Source organism: Poecilia reticulata, linkage group LG22, assembly GCF_000633615.1.
Source record: "Poecilia reticulata strain Guanapo linkage group LG22, Guppy_female_1.0+MT, whole genome shotgun sequence".
NCBI classification, from domain to species: domain Eukaryota; kingdom Metazoa; phylum Chordata; class Actinopteri; order Cyprinodontiformes; family Poeciliidae; genus Poecilia; species Poecilia reticulata.
In genome coordinates, this window is record NC_024352.1 from 23,540,632 (window position 1) to 23,555,751 (window position 15,120).

The 15,120-nt window shown below is 39.8% G+C and overlaps 1 protein-coding gene across 3 annotated transcripts in view; it reads left to right on the forward strand.

Moving 5' to 3' along the window:
- The window catches only part of rcan3 (regulator of calcineurin 3), a 44,047-nt gene that overhangs the window by 10,028 nt on the left and 18,899 nt on the right, over positions 1 to 15,120 (forward strand). The window contains exon 1 of one of the 3 annotated variants that reach the window (XM_008399938.2): positions 9,721 to 10,011. The exons of the other annotated variants lie outside the window; for them this stretch is intronic. Within the exon in view, the coding sequence (XP_008398160.1) occupies positions 9,925 to 10,011 (87 nt within the window). The 5' untranslated portion in view covers positions 9,721 to 9,924. Of the gene's footprint in view, positions 1 to 9,720; positions 10,012 to 15,120 lie in introns of those variants that run through there. 3 annotated transcript variants of the gene reach the window in all.

The window sequence follows — 15,120 nt, forward strand, 5'->3', positions numbered from 1 at the left end:
TGCAAGGCGCTGGTTATAAAACGGCAAGAATAAGGATGCAAGGATGCAACTGTGATGTTTGTTCTCTGTCTTGCCTCTGTGATGCTATTTAAATCAGGATTATTTTGTGTTTCAATCAGTCCTAAAAAAGGAAAATCTTCTGTGGGCGTGCTCAAAAATAGCTCTACAATAAAACCATGAGCTCTTATTTAACAGATGCCAAGAATAAATGGACTCTAATGAATTGAGACATAAATGCAATCATCCAGGCCATGAAATTGAAAAATGTTGCGCTGGTGATTGCTTTTAGGCATGAAAGAGGAGAATTAAGGAGCTGAAATAAACCCACAGTGAACGGCAGGCTTACTGAAGCTGTGAGTAATAAATGACAAATTTTGCCTTGGCATGGTTTTATTCTTTCTGTAGATATGCTTTAAAGGCAAAGATTTCCAGATATGTTCTTCCAGTTTGTAAACTTTGATTCCAGTTTTAGGTTTTGTTTGGTTGCAGCAGCTTGTTGCTGCTGCCTTTTTGTCACTGAGGTTGTTTTTCCAGACGTGTTTATCAGGAGAGAGGAGTGGAGCGTGGCGTTTAAATCAATTTCTGCCACTTGTCTCGTACAGAAAAGAACTATTGATGGTGTAGTGATTTTTTTTTTCCCTCTCTCTTCCCTCTTGTGTTTTTGCCGTTGTCTCTCTTCTTTCTTGGAGATGGAAAAACAGTCATGCACGTCGCTGATTCAGTTTTTGTTTATTTCTGTCTCTCCACAAATCTTTCATTCATGTTATTTTCCTCCTTTTATTCTCCGTCATTTAAGTCGGACTCTTTGCGTCTCTCCACAATGACTCACCGGATGTCAACTGTTGTTCTAATCTGGCTGTCCTGCCCGTCCTTTGAATGCTTTGTGTGCATTTTCCCTTCTGTAAGAAAAAAACATTTTCTATATTTGGAATTTTGCATGTCTAAAATGACGACAACTGGATGGAGCTGCAGGCGTTCTTAAATGTATCGACGTTATTTGGTCGCTTAGGTTTTGCATATTTTCTTAATATTTAAAAATGTTTTCATATGTAGAGACACAAGATGCATGGAAACATTTTTAAATTCGCTCTAAAATATCTACTTCAGTTAAAATACCCCTGCTGTTCAAGTTCAGAATATCATATTAATATTGATTATTTGTTTTTATGAGCACTGTGGTTCAATCCAAAGAGATCAAAGCTCAAATAAGAATAAAGAACTCTTTGCATTTGTCTCAGTTACATGTGGAAGCTGCTGCTTAATTGGCATTTACTGTTCATTAGTGCCAAAGTTTTCACTTAAAGTCTGCAGACTATATTTTCCAAAGTCACAACTTGAGCTCATCAATTCCAAATATAGATGTTTAATGCTTTTCTCATCTGCTGGTAAAATTCTTCCGAGTTCTTTCTTCTTCTTAGTTTGCTTCCTTTGGAAAATGGGACACATTTCTCCGAGCTTTGTGTCGTCTTGGAAACTCAGAGACGGCCTCAGGTCCTTTCACGTCCAACTTACATTTCTTCTTTGTTGGTTTTTGTTGTTGTCGCTGCAGAGATGTTTGCATGCGGGTCGGAGAGTGTGCCTCAGCCTGTACAAAGATTTGACCTGATTTCTAAGCAAAGCAATCAGTGGGACCATCGGCACGTGTCAGTCTGTGATCCCACCCCCCCTCACGCTCTCACAGCTATAAGGCAGCTCATCTCTGCAGCTCCTAAGCTGCTGGACCGAGTTAAAACGGCAAACAGCTGCTGGTGGCCCACCAGATGTGGGCTGTGAACCAGAAACATACTATGCTGTCAGTTCCCATGTTTCAGCCGAGTTTGTGATGACTGCAGGTGAAACAACATGGATGACACACATTTGTTTGTGCAAGTTCTGATCCAAAACCTCAAAAGTACTCGCACCCCTTGAACTTTTTTATTTTTCTGTCACGTTGCGACATAAACTTACTTTTTATTTTCTTACTGTGTGGTATTGGAATTTTATTTGATGCACCAATTCAGCTGTGGAAGCAATTAAGAAACCACTTTAAATGACCAGTTTACCTGATTTTACTCTGTTTAGGTTTATGTTTGAGCAAAATGAACTTTGTTCTTTTATTCTATGAGCTACTGACAACGTGTCTCCGAACTTCCAAGCAAAGATTTTGTATTTATTAGCAGAAAATGAGAAACGGTCAAAATGATGAAAAAGATGCGTTGCTTTCAGACGTCAAATAATGCAAAGAAAACCAGTTCATGTTCATTTAGAGACAACAAAACTAATGTTTTAACTCGGGGACAGTTTAGAAATCAATACTTGGTGGAATAATCAGGAGGTTCTTGATCTTCATTCTTTCTGAATAATATGCTGCATGTTTTTTCTGGATGCATTTGATTCAACACTTCTGCCGAAATTCCAGGTTTTTCGCTGCATGTTATCAACAAATATGAGGTTTTTGTTCATTGTTTCCTCAGACTCGGTCAGATTGGGTGGAAAGTGTCGGTGAACTTCCAATATTAAGATTTTTATTTAAATGTAGCTCTTAACTTTTTGAAGCATTTTAGTTTATTATTATGCTTTGATCTAAATAATCCTATTGCTGTGTAATATCAGCTTATTCATGTGAATAACAACCAGCCCTGTCTTTTCTGGCGTACCTCAGGTCTCTGTGCTCGGGCTGTTTCTGTTTGTATCCCGGCTCTAAAACCAGAATATGAAAGAAAGCCTTCCTTCCAGCCCCCACAGCATGACACTGCCTCCACCATGTTTCACCATGGAGATAGTGTTTCAAGGGATTCCATGTTTTGTGGGCATCTCTGTGGTTTATGGCTAAATGAAAATTAGATTAAAATACACAAAAATGCATTGGATTATATTTAGATGTATTGGAGTAAATACATGCCACATTTTTATTTTGAAAGTAATTCAGAATTTTACCTCTCAATTATGCACCATCAGACTGGAAAAGTAGCTAAAATTCATTGCTTATTTAAAACTGAAGATATGTTTGCACCAAAACACTGTTTTGAGCTTCTTCTTTTTTTAAACCAAAACTGATGTTTCTTTTCTTTTCTTTGCCTGAATCATCTTTTGGCAAAAACTGACTCAGGCCATTATTTCAGGAAGGTGACTATTTCTAAAATTAGCTCCATTTTTAGGCCCTTAAATATTAATTAACCAGGAGAATTTAAGGGAAAGAATCTGTGAACCTCTTATTTATTTATCCTAAATCCAAATAAATGTATGTACATGAGTAGTACCCATGCAAAACTAATATTTAACCAGGTGTTTCTGCATAGCAGGACACAAAGCCTTTCTGTGTTCAGATGCTGCATGATGTTAAAAAAACTAAATCAACATTTTTGACATTGAATCTTCTAGAGAAACGCTTACGGCTGTAAATCTGAGTTCATCTCTCTTTGTTTGTCGTTTTCGGCTGGTGAATGAAGCTGGAAGTATTCACGCTGACTCTTGCGCTCAGCAGCACACAGACGCCTTGTTTTTGTCTCTTTCTGTTCTATTTTTCTCCACTTTTTAGTCCTTCTATGGCTGCGCCGCTCATCCACCCCGCACTTACTCACCTACGCTCTGTAGATGCGTCTCTCTGCCCCGTAGACATTCTTTTATCCTCCCATCCCTCTGTCTCCCCCTGGCTCCCTGTGCCTTTACTTGGCTGCTTGCTTTATAAATAGCTTGGCCTAGATTACAGCAGCTGCATTGGCGCTGGCACCGGGAGTTGGTTTGGCTGGGCCAAGTGAGGTAAGGAGAGGCTGGTATCAGAGAAATGGAGAAAGCGCAGTTTCCTGTGTTACGGTGTGTTTGGGTTCAGCCTCTTGAAGACCACAGGAAGCTCATACCTGCAGAGAGTCTCTGCCTTTCTGCAGCTCTCTGACTCTGAAGTTAATTTGAACAGTTATTGCGTTCATTTTTCAGCTTGTTTTTACCAAAACATTTGCATATTTGTCTTTTTTTTTTTTGTTTTCTCCGTTGAGTAAAAAATGCCTCATTGTTTCCCCTGATGCTTTGTTCGACTTTGCGTGGATTTGCATGTATGTGAGCACCATGATGATGCATAAATCAGAGCAGCATGATGATCCACTGCCCTGATTTTTTTTCCCCCTCCTCTGCAGAGCCTTGCTACAGAATACAAATTGTGCTTGCATCTCATCCTTTGAGTGTCTCTGCTGCATTCCTGCTGTCTTGTTCTCCGTTTGTGCATGTCATGCATGCTGCAATATATACATTTCTGCCATTTTTAAAGACGCAATCCTTATTTAATGAGCATAAACTGATGATGACCAAAGATTTTGATGAGTACAACATATCTGTGGTGTGACATATTTTTATTTCTGCAGGTTTAGTAAAAAGACTCTTGCTTTAACGGCTTCACTTGTGGGTTAGCTACGGCTTAGGCAAATGGATTATACTTAAGGGAATGGTTCTATTTTAGGAAATGCACTTTAGGGGTGCTGCTGGTCAGTTTTTATGTCCCTTGGGCAGAAGCTGGCTTGATGTATATAATTTTTTTACTTCTCAGTGTTAGTGCCATCTTGTAGGTAATGCAAATTTGAAAAATTATAATTGCTAAATTTAGTTTACAAGAAAATGTAAACAGTATTTTAATTTATTAAATTTCTTATAGATACAGTCTTAAAAAAGTACCTGAAACATAAAGAAATTGGTTCTGCAGGTTTTTTCTTTAGTTGTATTTTTATTGTATTTATTCATTGTTTTCTGGATCATGATGATACAAAGTTCACTTGGGAAATCCAGACATCCTTCAGTCAAACAAGATGTTACTAATTCTGCAGAGCAGCGGTGATCCACAGAGGACTCCTGGTATTTGTGGGATTTAGGAACCACAACTTCCTGTACATCCCGACCCCACTGAGGGACAAGGGTGTAAGAAAATGAATGGATGGAGCTTCCTGTACATAGAGGAGATCTGCAAATACTCCCCTTTGAAAGCACTTAACTGTCTATTTTAATAGTCCAAACTCAAAATATCCTTTCATACGTACAGCAGAAACGGTCTTAGCACTACCACAGAAGCTGTATCTACAGTCTTCCTTATTTTTGTTCTTTGGGGTGCAGTCAGTTAGCGCCATGGAAAAGGAAAGGTGCTCCTGGATTGGCTGCTGTGCAAACAGCATCTCATAAAATTGTGCAAATAAACATAAATTTGTTTAATGGAAATGTACCAAGTTAGAAAAAAACTCATAATTTTTGCTAAGAAGTTTTTGTGGGGTGGTTTTTCAGCCGAACCAAAAACTAATAGCAACACTTTTTTTTGCATCACGCTGGTTAACAAACACATATTTGTTGACACTTTCTTCCACAGATCTCACATCATCACAGTTTGTCAGAAGTTGAGTCTATAAAGGGCTTGTTGCTTCAGTACCAGAATAATGTTTACTGTCGCTACGTAAGCAAACTTATTCAGTGTGATTTTAATTTATGCAATGGAAACACTGCAGTTGTAATTTTTTATTTTTTTTTTTACTGTCACAGAATATCGAAAAAGTTTAGCTCACATTTGTCATGGAAACTCAGCTGCACTGCATCTAGATAATTCAGCTTCCCAAGCTACTTTTTCTTTTATATATATTTTAGATTTGCTCTACGAAAAAATCTGCAAATAGGCTAATTTTCCATGAATAATCTGGAGTTTCGTTCCACATAAAAATCCATCAGGAATAGACAAATCCACAAATACTGAACTGTGAATAAGCGGGGCTTCGCTGTGTTTTCCCTTCTATCCTGGAGTCTTAAACTTAATTTTGTGGTCAGAATTCAGACAGCGCTCCTACATTTGTGTATACAAGAATCTCATAGGCCTTACAAGCATCAACGGCATCTGTACTCTACTCGAAATGCTGCAGAACGTCCTAAGCAGTCATACGTCTTGTTCAGACCCATGTAACACACCACTCAGGTTAGACAATCACTTAAGCTTAATTTCAAAGATCCAAAACGATCACAGTTTTGTATAAATGATATGTGATCGTTCCCGGCTCAACATTACCTCCTCTGCATGGTTTTAGTGACACAAACTGTTAGATAATGTCCTAAGAATGAGAATGCATCTCTAGCTATCATGAATTTTACATGAAATAAAAATAAATCAGGATATTACAAAATGACAAACGCCATCCATGCTGGAGCGGTGATTTTATTTCCAACCCATCCTTTGCCACCATCGCTCCACGCGGGGCATCGCATTCGGCTTTGCATTCCTCTGATCCGTTCTGTCGCACCTGATAAGAAGAATGGATCACCCAGGATGATGAAGCACTTTTCTTTCTCTCTGGCCTCATTCTCAAAGCCCTGCTGTTCCTCCTCTTCATTCACAATTCTTTGCACAAACAAAAGAATACTTCATGTCTCCTGTCTGCTGAAGCTTTTACAAGCTGTGTTAAGCTAGAAAATCAGGTCATGTTGTTCTTGTTTCACCAAAAAAAGCTAAATAAAATTGAAGAACAATCTCGGTATGAAAGTCTGTAAAAGAAGCTCTCTGCTTGAAACCATACATCAGCCCAATAGAACTGGTGTTGTGCATATTTTTACCCAATATAAGAAGAAGTCAGACTGTGGAGAAAACCCAGGCAAGGCATTTTGTTTTCATGAAGCAACAGAGTTTTTCATCCCTGCTGCTGTACACCAGATATAAATGAATCCATCAGTTCACGGGTTTGTGCACTTTTATACTGAAGTTACAGTTATTCATCAGGAGTTCGCCTCTGAATGGCACAAAAGAATCATTTTGGAGTGGCCTGGTCAATGTCCAGCTTTAAATCTGCTTGTGGTGATGTAGCAATAAATAAACTCAAACCCTCCACCAACATGGCTCAAATAAAAATTGTGGCAAAAATTCCTCCAGTGATTTAAGACTTGATAGCAATTGTTGCATTTAAGATTTTTTTCCATAAATAAATTATTCAAAACTGCTTTTTGTGTTTACTCAGGTTATTGCTATGTGATAATGAAGTTCATTTGAAACATACAAGAAGCCCCTGCTCTATCGTTCCACTCTTCAGTCTCTGCTGAACAGACTAAGCTGGACTGAGTTGGATAAAATTAAAGAAATCCAGGATAACTGGGGGCGTTTACTCAGATTGAGGACCAAATTTGCAACATTTATTACATTTTCAGCTGCTGCAGTTTGCTGTCACACTCCTCTGTGTCAAATGATCCAAACCACTTGAGAAGCATGTTCCCCTCCTTGCCTGTGGGGGCGCTAAACCAAGAACTAATGCAGAAAATGACACAAAAACCTAAAAAGAAAAAGATATGAGCGCAACTTCCTTCTTCGCAGAATGTGAACAGAAATGGAGTAGCGTCATATTTTAACAGCTGTAGGGTTTTTCTCTTTTGTCTTTGGGAAAAGATTGCAAGTCATTTCTCCCGCCATCACTTGACATGCCAGCGTTTGTTTTGGTTGTATTTACCCAGAATGCCTTCTGCTATAGTCCGCTTAATGCATTTGGAACAATCTCCAGTCCGCTTGACGCTCACATATGGACTCGGACTGCAACAGAGTCCAACTTCAACCGAACCGAGATCTTCCCTAACAAATAGAATTTGATTAAACCGGACAAAACATGGCTGGTATGAACGCAGCCTCAAAGGCAGCAATCTGAGAGGATGATGGTCCAAGTTTTCATGCACCAGGAAGCTTTTCTTTCACTTAAGTTTCTCCAGACTTTGAATGTTTGTCCATAACCTTTCTAAAACTATGTCCCTATATGGCATAAATAAATGATCAGAACCTTTGACGAGCTGGAGGCTTTCTTATCCTCCAAAGAACAGAGAGGATTTGAAAGTAAAGATGACACAGTCGCACTGCTTTGTTACCTCTGAGCGCGTGATTAATGAGCTGTGAGAGGGCTTTGGAAAGAATGTCTGAACCTGTCGCGTTACATCCACCGTGCTGCCTTTTCACAGCGCCGAGAATTGAAGAAATGAAAAGATTTCCTCCCAGGAGAGGAAGAATCTGGCGGCGCTCTGCTTGTGCGGAGACGTGTCGCACTTCCTGATGTGTGTGTGGCCAGTTTTGCCGTTTACAGGCAGAGTTTTCCAAACTGGAGTGACTGACGGGCCGTCTGCTGGAGGCGTGTCACGGTCATTTGCACATATCTTCCTCATGTTCTCCGTCTGCTCAGTTTGGACGCTGCCTAACGCACACAAAGACATAAATAACTCTAACCGCTTAGGGCCTCAATATTAATGGCTCATGGAGACTTAGCTGTTTCAGCTGCTTGAGCAATTATTATTATCGTTATGAAATGAAGGGCTGGTACGAGAGATGATCTCAGTGATGCAGAGGAGACATGGATTGTTATGCAGCTCTGTAATGGGTTTGGGAATATTTGGAATGATTGTTCCTCTGGTGTATTGGAAACTCAGATTAACAGGATGATGAAGGCAACACGGTTCATCTAAAATCAACAATCCAGCTGTAGAAGAGCTTGAAAGATGTTCTTTCAAAGATTCCACCTCTGAATCCTAACAGAGAGGAAATTCATACATCTGAAATTTGGGTTTTAGTGTCATCTACCACTTTTAGCATGCAGCACATTCACATGACTGCTGATGAGTCCGTTTCTCTGAAACCTCAAGCTGTCAACTGCAGTTATAAAGCGTCACATGCGTTGTTATGCAATTTTGCCTTTACAGGGGAAAATAACGCTCATGAGGCTCAGCAGTTTTGACAACGGAGCTAAAGCTGTGGTTCAATATGATGATGTAAGAGGAAAAAAATAACTGAAACTTAAAGTTTCTTCATGTAGACAGGTGTAAATCTTATAGAGAAATTATATCTGCCTCTGAAAGACTACAACCCTCAAACACCAGTTTAATTTTGACATAATTTACATACGCTACCATTTCCTTAGATCTTGTTCTTTATTGTTTGTTTTTGTTCCTGTATGTTTCTTGTTTGATGTAAAGTTATTTTGGGGAAAACAGACAACTGTGTAAACAGTTTCGCCCCCTTCAAAATAAGAGCATGAATATAAATGATCAACTACCTGAAGAATTATTTTGTGCCTGAGAGCTCTGAAAAAAAATTGCACACCACACTTTTCATATTTTTTATTTGTAAAGACACTTTGTGCTGATCTATTGCATAAAATCCCGAAAGTTGAAAGAATTGGCTTATGGTTGCAACATGGCAAAATTGGACAAATTTCAAAGGGTGTGAATACTTTATTTTCGATACTATGAGTATTACGGTAACACTAAGAGGTTTAAAAAATTAAATTACAAGAATAAAGTCATAAAATTACTAGTCGTATTACTAGAACAAAGTAATATTAGATTTTTATTTTTGTATTCTCGAAATATTGTGACATTATTCTCACAAATGTATATATTTTCTCTTCGTATACTGCTTCGGAGTCCAAAATGTTTGTTCTTTTCTTTTTGGCAGCTTAAAAAAAGCTGATTTAAGGCAGTAGCCTCTTGGCTGTTTTATTTTGAAGCTGCGCCATTTCTTCATTTATTCCCTCAAATGTTTGCGCCACATTTCTCCGCGCCGCAGCCCTGAAAACATGAAACGGTAATAATAACGAGATGAAGCGGAAAAAACCGGACGGTGAATTCTGCAGTGCGCCCTGCTCGGATCGTCGAGCAGCGAGCAAGCTCGTAATAGTGGCGTAAACCCGGACTAACGTAAGGCTGCTGATGACGTCAATGTGGAGCCAAAACCGGGGGGGGGGGGGAGCGGAGAGGGGAGGGCCGGAGAGGGAGTGAGATCTGTCCGGCTGCTGCAGCATCACTCTGAGCGGCGCTTCAGTGCAGTGAGGAGTCCGGCTGCTGCAGCTCTCCGTCTCTCTGGACGCTACCTCAGCTCCTCCCGGAGGAGAGCGCTTCCTCTGCGACCCGCTGACAGGAACGAGCAGAGTTTTGGCTCCGTTGCGTTTTTCCTACCAACCACACAGGGGAATGCCATCCATAAATATGAAACTGGAGATGGTGACCATCATCGCCTGCGAGGTAGACACCGAGGTGTTTACGTCAGACAAAATGCAGGTACGCTCCGCATCCTACACATTGCGACCCAAATTGTTGAGTTTGCCCTTGCTTTGCGGCTGTGCACCAGCTGCTGCTGCCCTATAGATGCATGCATGTCTTGGTGACGTTGAATGCAGCCCTTCCCCCCCCTCCCCCCTCCAGACGAGGATTTTTATCAATGGGATCCGCAGCTCTCCAAGACGCACCGACGCCGCGCCCCCTGCACGGCGATGAATGAAACGCGAACGCGGAGATTGTTTGGTTCAATTCTGTGAATGCGGGAGCTGCCGTGGCTTTGCGGGACAGGTGTCAGCGCTGGGAACTGGATGGATTTGATATGGATAGTGGGATTTATGAAAGACGCATGCAGGGGAAAGGATTGGGGTCGGTTTTAGACGCAGTAGAAGACAGAAACACACACACACACACACACACACACACACACACATTTCCTCCCCCCTCCTGTCTATCTCTGCCCTCCCATCACAGCAGCATTGCAGGTGCACCACCAAAAAAGTGGCATTTAAAGGAGAGATTGTGCAAACTGCTGTATTATTGCAATAGTATTAATATAATCCATATTCATCTTTATGCATATATGAATAAAGATTGATTTGGTGTGAGGATTATCTAAACCCAAACACCTTTCAGCTTCAGCTGTAGCTACAGTATCAAAATCGCAGAGGATTGCTGGCATGCAACTACATTTTGCATTCATATTAACCAAATAATAATATATTTAAGCATTTGGAATGACTCTCTCTGCCCTTGATGCCCCTGCAGATTGTGGTGTCATGGAAACCGATGCAGCGTCATGATACAGATGGAGAAAAAGGAAAATGTGGTTTAATTGCAACCAATGTCTTGATTAAAAATACAGCAGTTGCATGTTTTCTCTCTGTCCCTAATCATGAATGACAGATTAGAGAAGCAGCTGCAGGTAAAGCTGACCTGATGAGTGTTTTAACCTCTGCAACATTCAACTTTATAGCTTCTTTATGCAACATATTACTCACCATAGATTACGTCAGTGCTCAGATTCAAATTCAGACCTCGGCCGCCTTGTTTGTCACTTTTCTGGCAGCTGCGTGTGCTTCTCTGGTTCGACACGTTCGCCACTTCTGTTCAGGATGTCACAAGCTCGTTGTCTGAGACTGAAAATATCTGGAGCGCACAAACAATGGGTGCTGACCACTCACTGTGCTTTCTCCCGTTGAGCCCGGCAGCTGCTGCGTTCGTTCCCAACTCTCATTACAGCTCCTGTCCACTGCAGAGCGGCCGACGTGAACGGCACCAGTGGGACACCGTGCACTTTCTTCCTTTAAGAGCGACCTGAGTCATTGTAGTCGGGATTGGCCTGAGAGGAGAGCGAGAATTAAAGGAAAATGAAGTTAACTCGAGCTTCAGTGTTTAAATGTTATCGTCACTAAGCCATCCAAGTTCATCCACCTGTTCCAGATTTAGCCCAAAAAGTAGAAGCCTGTGCACAATTAAAAGAGCAGACAGAGGGCTGACTTTCTAAAAGGCGTAAAGAACACCACTAATCCTGGTTTCTGGCACACAGTTGGCGATGGAGAGATCTTTGGAAGAGGACGGATTAAAACGGCGCACATGGGGATGTCTGGTTGAGCTCACCTCGCTGTCAACCTGCTGTATTTTCTCATGATCTCACCCCATCTGAGGCTCCTGTTGGGGCTGCAACTAACAATTATTTATAAATATCGATTATTCTGATGATTAATCGGAAAACAAAATTGGCAGATTCTGCAGATTTTTCATTTAAATTCATTAAAAGATGCAAATAAACAAATAATTCAACTCTACTTTTAAATATGAAAATAAACACTTTTAATGCCTAAAATGCTATACTAGATCATTCTTTTAGTAATACTTATTTGAAGATAAAGAAGAAAATACTACTAGCATCAACAAAGCTCAGCTCTTCTGCTTAACATGAATATAGTAAAGGGCTAATCTGTTTAATCTGATTAATTGGATAGTGAAAGGTGTTTAGTAAATTACTTTCCAACTAAAACTTGGCCTGTTGCAACAAATTTATGCTGGACGATAAATTGTCCCAGAAGTTATTGAGATAAACGATAATATTGTTGTTTTGAGACGATTTTCAAGTGATATAATTATGCAAAGCATAATAATGAAATAATTGTAGTGAATATTTAACACTGCAACTGGGAGACATTTTAAATATCCAAAAAATAATAAAACGGAACAAAATTGCCCATCAAAAAAGAAGCTAGTTGAGACCAAAACACCAGACTGAAGACTTTTACCGTCTAGTTTTTGGTAGGAAGAGAAAAACAATAAATCATGCAAATGGGAATTGAGTTAGTTTTAATCTATCATGTGATTAATTGATTTATTGCGACAGCCCTAATAACTAAGACTAATCAAACTTACTAATTTGAACCGGGTGAAGCTAAAACTGTAAAGTTTTGGCTTAATTACTGCTCCTGCTATGTTGTTTTTTCAGCAAATTGGCCTTTTTGGAGTCCGCATACTCCAGATAATGATTAATCAATTACCAAATTAGCTAATTAGTTGATTCATCGCAATTAATCCGATTAATCAGCTCTGCTCCTGTGTTTATTAATGTGATGGCTGAGGATGGACAATCGGACCCGGTCTGAGGTTTGCTGCTATATTTAGATCTTTCAGGGAAAAGATTAGGCGTTTGTTTCTTGAATGGAAGGAAAACAAATAGCCGGGTTTAAAATTAGCACAGATGCCTTGTGAGAGGCCACGGTTCTGTGGAGCCATTGTTTTGACACCGGTGAAGCGGCTTGGCTCAGTCCCTGCTGGTTATATCATTAACGAGACGAACGGAGCGGTTCTGGACTGAACAGGTTGTTTTTATGCAGTAACCCCAGAGCTGGTGGCGCCAATCAGAAGAGCTTTATCCTTTCTGCTTTAGTGAAATCATAGCGGCGGCTCAGTTTGTTGTTGTGTTGAGGGAGACGGGAGCTGACGACAGAGGCCGTCATGTTTGTCACAACACTAATGTTACCTGGAAAATGTGCTGGCATCAGCAGATGACGGCGCAGGACAAGCTGTGAAGGTCACTGCATGTTGGCAGGCGGTGGATCCATGGCGGAGCGCAGGCCACATGCGTGTCGTAATGGTTACGGTTAAATCTGACGTCATCTCAATAACTTAATGTGTCATGAAAAAGTAGATTAATACAAATAAAATGACAGTTGTAGCTCTTGTTGTCATGGATACATCTGTGGCTCTTGCTGCTCTAACTTCCTCTGCAGTCTGCACCTTGTGCCTCTTGGCTTTGCCTCACAACCCTTGAATTTTTGTTGGTCTATTTCTTCCTTCCACTCAACTTTCCATTCATATGTTTGGCACTTTGTGGACAGCAATCCTTTTTGGAAATGTAGCTTTCCATCCTTCTGGAAGGTGTCAAAGACAAGCAACTTTCCCTATGTTGTGTAGGCCATAATATATTTCTGCTGTAAAATCATTTTAACAGAAAAATAAATTATTTAAATATTAAATTAATCTAAATTATGCTTACTTTTTGAATTATATCGCTGTAGCAAATGAACTTTTACATTTTTTTAGGGAAAACTTGCATACCTTAGAGTGTGTCTCTAAAAAATCAATGAAATGTTTTCAATTATAAAGAAAATAAAGTAGTTTTAGCTTTGCATTTCTATGCAAAATATGCAAATGAAGTGTAATAATACAAATAACTTTTAATCGGCTTCAATATGTGCTTTATATATTTAGTGGATAAGCTGTAGGTTGTTTTGCATATTTATGGAAAGGACTCGTAAAATATATATTTTTTTCTTTTGAAAGTTAGAAAATGGTTCCAAATAGTGATAAATTTAATTTAACATCTTTAATCTTCAAAATAAAACATTTAATTTAGTGCATGTTTATTAAATGTCTATTTTGCAGTTCTTTGAATTGAAAAAGTTGCTTTAGATCCATGCATTGATTTGCATTCAATAATTGTGAGGTTTTGTGTCCATTACTGACGAACAATTAATTTCTACCTCTGCCTGTTTCCACCATCAAATCACTGCAGGCGTGAACAGGACAGCCATTTTCAGCTCCCACAAACTGAAGTTTTGTAGTAACGCTGAGGCAGTCACACGCTCCTCACTCACACACCTCAACCACAACAGTGAGTCAGCGGGCCGAGAAACGCCTCTGTCAGCAAACACACACACACACACACACACACACACACACACACACACACACACACACACAACTCTTCACTGAAGACTCGGGAGAAATTTCCGTCGACCCGGGTCGCTCTGTGTTTGTCCTGCTACCTGCCTGTCTGTGTCTTCTTTCATGTGTCTGGCTTGTTCTCACAGTAATGATGTCACTTCAGACACAGAAGGAGGCATTTATTGACTTGTGTGCTGTTTGTTCAGCCGAACAGAAGGGATTTCTGCTGACATTTTTGATGCTTTTTTCCCCGTCTGTGCAGCTTTATGTAAGATGACGCTAACCGTCCTTTGATAGTTGCTCTATTTGATTTATAATAATGTTTTACCTTTTTAATGGAATCCATCAAAACTAAGAAGTCCGAGCATTTTCAGTGTATAAACATATCAACATTATGACGCAAAATGATGTGTATGTTAGCAAAAAATCTGATAAAACCTGTACTGTCTACTATGAAGCATAAATAGGAATATTATTCTTACAGTCTAATAAAAAAAATTGGCATCGATTGAAATCGGATTTAGCAGGTCAGAGTTTATTAAAGAGAATCAGACAAGCAAGCTCCAATTAAAATTCAATTTAATTCAAATTCAAACATACTTAATTTACCCTAAATGGAAATTAAATTCCCATTTAGGACGGTTGCAACTCATATCATTAAATTATCTCAAAAGAGTGATGCTGTGAGCAGAAAGTAGCAGTCAAGTTTTGGAGGCCCCTGACTGAAGACACTGTTGCTGTATGACATGCTAACAGCTAACACATCCTGGATGACAGCTAATCTGCGTCATTTGCTTTTGCTGCTCCTTTTAAAATCTCCATCTGACCGTCTGCATCCTTAAAGTGTCCAATTCAATTCCTCTGGCTTTGAAACTTCAGCTATTTATTGAGCTTTTGCGAAGCTTATCAGCCGCT